Raw genomic sequence first — 7,530 nt, 5'->3', positions numbered from 1 at the left:
TCTCTTTGGCTTAGGATTAATCTCATATTTAAATTATGTGTCAAATCACACCAATAACAATCTCTTTTAGTTCAAGACAAAACTACAACAATCACTTAGCCAAAATCAAATAACTATTCGCACATCGTTAAATAAAAATAAGGCATGCCCACCTTTGATAATTTTTTCATCGTCTACTTATTTCCGAATGGATCTATTCAACGCTGGAAAATGTCACAATGTGATAAAAGAATCAATTAAAAAAATCCTACAATAAAATTAGAAATTTGATTTTACTATAGCAATTGCACGTGTGTGATTTCTTCGCTTCATGGATGAGTATGGTTGGATGAAGTTTTTCAGTCGAGATTTCTTTTTTCGTACTATACAAATCTAGCTAACTTCAGTAAAATGTCATGTTAGGCTCCATTTGTTTCGCGAAAAAAATGATAATTTAAAAAATATTTTCTAAAAAATAATCGCTTATACCGCTTGCAAAAATAAATGAATGAAAAATGTTTGCATCGTTCGTGAAAATATTTCTAACAAAAACTGTTGTCAATATATAAGTACTTTTTATTGATTAGTTATTTAAACGATACAAGTGATCGTGTTTAAGGAAATATTGTTCGAATTCATTATTTTTTGCGAAACAAATGAATGTTTCACGGAAAATATTTTCCTTATTTTTTTGGTGCTCGGATCACTTTAGAAAATGAGTCAACGAAAAACCAATATTTAAATTTGGAAAAATGATTTTTGATTTTGAAGAAATCATTTTCAAGGTAAATAGATACTTGGACCAGGAGCTCTGCACTTGTGTATCAGGATCCTAATGTTCATTTCCAAGTCCTCAACGCCTGAGCCTGGCTTCACTGAAGTCGGGCTTGCGACCCCGGTACCCAAGCCCAAATCCCCTACGCCAAGCTGGGGTCTACAAAGGTAGTGCTTGGTTCCTCGATGCTCGTGCTGGGATTCCCCACACTTGAGCTAGGGTCCACTGATGCTGCAACCCGGGACCTTAGCGCCCGTACCCAGGTCCATCAAGACTGAGCTCGTGACCCTGACACTCGCGCCCATATCCTCAATGCCGAGCTCGGTCGCTGCGGACTTGGGCCTCGTCGTGGGGAGTCAGCCACATGCACTAACGTCCCCAAGCCAACCACATTGGATCAGGGCTTGAGTGTCGGAGACCTAAGCTCGAGCGGCGAGGACTCGAGCCACCGAGTTCTCGCGCACGGCCTTTGTGGACCCGGCCTGGTGCCGAGATCCTAGCACGGGCACCAAGGCTTTACTTTTCCTATGAAATGATCTCGTTAGATAGGATAAGAAATGTATATCTACCGAGACGTGCAATCATTAATAAGAACTGATAGTGATCCACACCTACCACTGTTCTGCCACTGGTGACCATGTAAGATGTAAAAAAGTACAGAGACGAGCAATCATTATTGAAACACACTTTTCCACCGAAAAATGGAGTGGCTTTTATTTATATTTAGTAGGAAGTTCCATGCGATTTTGTATTTGCGCCTATGGTGCATTTGCATAGCCAAAATCAGGTCCAACATGATTATGTTATCAATTAAATTTAATTGATTATTACGATTTAGATGTAATTAATCATGCATTCGACAACCTTAATTTCATTAATATGAAGGAGGTGGGAATAAATAATAGACCACCGTAACTTCATAAATAGACAACTAACTAAGGTTTCAACTCAGAAAAGTTTTCATAGGACGAAAATGCCAAATATGGTAAGCACTTACGTCTCTTAAAAGTTATGTTTAAGACCAAAATTAGATGTTTTCATTCGAGGAGTAAACATAAATGTGACTTTTGATTTATCGGTTCGACTTAATCTCATCGAGACTTAGAACCCTTGTAGCTTACATGCTGGCCACTTATTAAACGAATTACTTATTATGTATGTAAATGCACTTCACACTATGTGTTACAAGTTGTGGTCGGGAGTATGGCGAGTTGAGAGACCAGATAAATGACTTTATCTCGGATTTTAAGAGCAACAAGCTAAATAATTTCGCAAAATATCTTAGTTTAACGGGCGACCGATATCGATCTAACGAAAATATCTTCAAACAATATGCATGTGATCAATAACGATGGAATCGACTGCCTAGTTGCCTAGCCGGCCTTCCTTGGTCCACGCGGGCATGTCTAAAATGAGGATTGTTTCCGAACTTGGATCCAAAAGATGCAAGCGCTGTCGTTTTCTCACTTCTTGACTTCCTTCTCTCTCCCCCCCGTTAAGTCCAAATAAACAGACACTCCGTCATTAAATTGCACAATCGGCGGCTTTTCGCCTAAATGGTTCTTCTTCTTCTTCTTTCTAAAAAAGAAAAAAAAAAATGTCCCAAAAGTTAGCATGGTGCATCGCTGATCGGGGATTATTTGCGATTTCAGCCATATGAAGGCGCAAAGGCCCGAGTTAACAAGAAAAAAAAAATTGAATGTTTACTCTCTGAAGTTAGATTGAGGAAATGACAAATTTTCTCATTCAACTTTGGCAGATTACTTTTTAATCACTGACAAACCTAAACATTTGGCCCTTTGCTAGCTTGGGCTATACGGGCCCAACAAGAAAAATTACGGGATTCGTCTATGAGGTTTGTTCGAGGTAATCGTGGTGTTTTTTTTTTTTTTAATTCAACGACGACGGATTATTTTTTGATTAACGGATGAGATGATTTGGTTGAGCTGGTGAAACGAATCTGGAATGACATGTGTCCGTTCGAGCAAAAGAAAACAAAAAGGAAAGCTACACCGAGATACGTAACACATACATCTGTTTTTGCCTCAAAGTAGATAGAACCCATACATCTGTATAGATTCAACCACCGTTTGACACGCCTTCATGTTATATCGTATATACTTGTCCGTTTCCATGTGACGACATGGTCTACGTCATGCTTTCACGACGGCAGGGCAGTAACTCTGGGTCACTTGTTCTTTGTCTACCCCAAAGACAGTAATTTACGGTACAACATATAGCATGCTTGAATTGAGCATATCGCAAAGGTTTCCCATTCTGTGATTCGTAACATCGTGTAATAGGATCAATTCAGACCTTCTTATACGATTACTATCGGATGATTATGAACTTGAAAATGTGCGATACGAGAAAATCGTTTTTGTCATATATATATGATGTAGTGTGGGGATATTCAATGTCAGCAAGAAGTGAAAAGGCACGACCTTAGACTATTTTCTCGCTCTTTCTTTTTTTTTTTTTTTCCGAATAACTAGAGCAAAATCTTTAATTGTCGACAGGATTTCTTGATATATAGAGAAACAAAACCATTCGAACTGTGTAAACTATGCACTGCAGAATCAAAATAATGATTTCACATGACAAGTGCAATAATTAATTTACTACAACAAGTACCGAATTAGTATCGCATTGCTAAATAACATAAAAAGATGGTTAAGAATGCAATCCATTTGTTGTCGTGGTTCGTCTTGCGTGATCCTACGCCATAGGATATCAGAAACACATTCGAATGTACAACCCTAGAGCTTCTTCTCATAGACAAAAACATGCATTTAGGCTACCCCGAGCAGTCGATGAACATACGATGGAACATTCCAGATAAAGACCTAAAGTGGATCTTATTTCAAATAAGTACCTAAAGTATCTCATTATTTTAAAGAGGAGCTTGATCAAGCGCATTTTCGTTATTTATTTGTTTTTCCTTTGTTTCTTTTTTCTTTTCAATTTTTCCATTTATTTATTATTATTATTTTTTTTGCGATCGGCAAGGGCGGCTCTTGCCTAGGCGAGGCGACCTTTGCCCCGCCTAGGCGATGACTAGCCATCCTTGAGACCAACCATCGGCGAAAGGAAAAAAAAGGAAAAAATAAAGAAAAACAAGGAAAAGATTTTAAAAAATAGTAAATGAGGAAAATATCTTTAGTCAAACCCTTCTTTGAAATAAGATCCAGTACAGTAGGAGAGTGTATGGTTCGGGCCAATCCGATTCCCGTATGGAGCCGGGGGCCGGGCTAGTAGTCCCGGTCGCCAAATTTTCGGGACCAAGGACTAGATCGGGATCGGCGGTCCGGTCCGGTCCTGGTTCTGGCTCAATGGAACCGCTAATACCAACCGCTTATAGAAATCTAACCCTTGAAATACAATATGCTTCGATTGCATGTTAATTTACAATCTATATCGTTGGTCAAATAAAAAAACACGCTGGTCCAGTTTGCTCACATTCGTAACGAATGCGTGTCTTCACATAATGGTAGGCTTGATAATGAGATTGGTCTAACCGCCGACACAATAGAGATATATAAAGGACGAGAATTGAAAAAATTTGGTGGCGAAAACATACTAATAGTGATGTTGTTCACTAAACGAATTTCATATCCAAGCAATGTGTAGAAATAAAATACAGGACTACTAATTGAAATGAACAACCGAAACACATGAACAGTAAGAAATTGCTACCGCTATATTAAATGAACCAATTGAATCATTTATTTCCGAAACGCCAATGTACACTCACCACACAATGCATTGGAAAGATCATAATAAATAGGATAGACTGAATTTATAACATTGAGGGGCTGTCCGAATTTCAAAGAGAAATTGATATAAACCATTCTTGTAAAGTGGTTTCACTAGTATTCAACTCAAACATGCTTTATTGGTTCCAACTGAACCGCCAATCAATTCTTTCATGATTCCTATAATTGTCGACAGGCAAATGACATACCATATATGCAGAATGTTGTGGAGATACTTTATCAAGAATGCACAACCTAACAATGGAAATAACTCGAGAAATGAACATTAAAAACAAATGAAAGTTTTATTTTTTTTAATTGTGTGTATATATATATATATTATGGGTGGTTCGGTCTTGGCCGGTCCCCTCCACCCGAAACCAAAGACTGGATCGCTCGGTCACCGGTCCCATTTATTGGGATTGGAGATCGGACCGCCCCCTCAAGGACCGAACCAACCCGTCTGGTATGGTCCCTGGCCGGTCCAAGCCAGTCCGGTCTAGTTTGCTTACCCCTACATTACGGGCCATTATTTGAAAAAATAAAGGCACTTCAAATTCATATTTGAAATTTTCCCTAAAATTGTAGGAGTTGCTTGGTACGAGTGAAAAGTCAACAACGCTGGTCCAATCGGTCATGCATGTGACATCCAATAATGCATTTCTCTTGCTAGGTATTGCCGGGACAACCATAGTGTTATGCTTGTATGTTTTGCTTGGACCACATCTTGGACATGTACTTGTCCCCCCACCATTTTATGTGCTGGGATTGAGATTGAGATGCATCTTTCCTTTCGACGTTGCACTCTCCTGGCCATCTCCAGCTAGTCCAGATGGATCTCCTCCTCTGGCAATGCTCGTCGCAAAATGAATCTATTCTTTAGAGAAAAAGAAAAATCTGGAGCTCCACTCAAACGAACAATTGATGCGATCAAAGATCAATCCACCAGATTCCCACTTCCACAGTCATCATTATCCGTGACTCGATTGGCCCCCACCTCCGTTCACTTTTCAACGAATCGGTTTCTCCTACGTTGCCCCCACAAAGCCTTGCTCCAAATTCATAAATAAATGTTAATAGATCCACACAAATTAATAAATTGAGTGTCAAATCGATATATAATCATTTAATTGCACATTTACAATCTGTGAAATTGCTTACTATACTCTTTACGTTAGTCTTACATTGCTCTAATTTTACTAAGTCGTCAGCATGATGGGCATTTTGCTCTAATCACTATGCATTGTTTTAAAATAGACTCGATGTCAAATGTATCTCCAGATGTTTCATTTCATTATATAAACAGGCCATCTACCCCTCCGCGTCACAGGGGGCCAGTTTCTCTTCGCTGCCACACCACACTCATTGTCTCCGTCGCACGCCAATCCAGTACACGCTAAAATGCGCCACGCCACCACCGTCGGGTGCCTGCTCGTCTGCGGCGCTCTTCTCCTGCTCGTCCGGACGACCCCAGCCATGGCATGGCGTCCCTGGCCTCACCAGAGAACTAGCGGCTCAGATCTCATCCTGGGCGGCTCCAAGAAATACGAGGGCTCGTCGGAGCTCATCCACCTGAAGTACCACATGGGCCCCATTCTCACGGCCAACATCACCGTCTATCCCATCTGGTACGGCACGTGGCGCAAGGCCCAGAAGAAGATCATCCGCGAGTTCATCAGCTCCATCTCGGCCCTCCGTCCCAAGCGCCCCTCGGTGTCCGGGTGGTGGAGGACCGTCCAGCTGTACACCGACCAGACCGGCGCGAACACCTCCCGCTCGGTCCGGCTCGGGGAGGAGAAGTCCGACCGGTTCTACTCCCACGGCAAGTCGCTGACGAGGCTCTCCGTGCAGTCCGTGATACAGAGCGCGGTCACGGCCCGCACGCGCCCGCTCGCGACGAACCCCAGGGGTGGGGTCTACCTGGTGCTGACGGCGGACGACGTGTACGTCCAGGATTTCTGCGACAACGTGTGTGGGTTCCACTACTTCACTTTCCCTTCGATCGTGGGGTTCACGCTCCCGTACGCGTGGGTGGGCAACAGCGCAAAGCTGTGCCCGGGGGTGTGCGCCTACCCCTTCGCGGTGCCGGAGTACATGCCCGGGCGGGAGCCGCTGAAGCCACCGAACGGCGACGTGGGCGTGGACGGGATGGTGAGCGTGATTGGCCACGAGATCGCCGAGCTGGCGACGAACCCGCTGGTGAACGCCTGGTACGCGGGTCAGGACCCGAGCTTCCCCGTGGAGATCGCGGACCTGTGCGAGGGCATTTATGGAACGGGGGGCGGTGGGTCCTACACGGGGCAGATGATGGAGGGCCCAGATGGGGAGACGTACAACATCAACGGGAACAGGAGGAGGTTCTTGGTCCAGTGGGTGTGGAACCCTGTGGTCGGTTATTGCGCTGGGCCTAATGCGCTCGATCAGTGAGCTTTTGTCTTGCAAAATACCATCTTACCTTTTCATCGTCTTTTGGCCGTTATCTTCTGTTTTATGTGCTGTTGCTTTTGTCTGGGTATCTAATCGTGGCAGTTATTGTCGAACATGTCGGAAAAGAGGATGGTCGGGAGGTAGTTATACTTCAACATTTGCATGTCGCCGATGAATGACCGGATGGTTCGCCAATCGTTGTCCGCTTGTTTACAAGATATTTTCTCCTATTGAGAAGAGTTATCATCTTCTCCACAATCAACCTGGTCAGTACGCCGCAGGGGACCCATTCGCTCGTCCTTCTCTTGTTGTAAATATTAACGTAGGTCAGTTTAACTTAATGGGAATTTGAGAGCCGAAGTTCTATGACGTCCCTCCTTGTCGTTTGGAAGTGCCCAAGTGGACCCGTTTTAGCTTTGCAAACACAAGATCGCAGGAAATTTCCCACTAGATGTAAACGAACGCCACTCCAATTTTCGGTGGAAAAGTGCAAATTCATCATGGGTCCGAGATCCCAAAAGTCCAAAAGTTGTTGCTAATTGCTATTGCTCCCGATGACTTTCGGAGAAGAAAATTTTGAGGATGATTTTGCTT

General features: G+C 42.9%; 1 protein-coding gene across 1 annotated transcript; it reads left to right on the top strand.

Annotated features, from left to right (window-relative positions):
* Positions 1-5,773: 5,773 nt before the first annotated feature.
* Positions 5,774-7,180, top strand: LOC115744774 (protein EXORDIUM-like 3). Its single transcript, XM_030680114.2, has one exon. The coding sequence runs from the start codon at positions 5,911-5,913 to the stop codon at positions 6,934-6,936; it is 1,026 nt and encodes a 341-aa protein (XP_030535974.1). The 5' UTR covers positions 5,774-5,910; the 3' UTR covers positions 6,937-7,180.
* The last annotated feature ends 350 nt before the right edge of the window (positions 7,181-7,530 follow it).

Source organism: Rhodamnia argentea, chromosome 7, assembly GCF_020921035.1.
Source record: "Rhodamnia argentea isolate NSW1041297 chromosome 7, ASM2092103v1, whole genome shotgun sequence".
Taxonomy (NCBI): domain Eukaryota; kingdom Viridiplantae; phylum Streptophyta; class Magnoliopsida; order Myrtales; family Myrtaceae; genus Rhodamnia; species Rhodamnia argentea.
The sequence above is the reverse complement of the archived record's forward strand: the minus strand, read 5'-3'. Positions and strand labels throughout refer to the sequence as shown.

Bases quoted from the DNA above. Each gene is read 5' to 3' on its own strand.
- LOC115744774 (XM_030680114.2), top strand. From the start codon at position 5,911: ATGCGCCACGCCACCACCGTCGGGTGCCTGCTCGTCTGCGGCGCTCTT.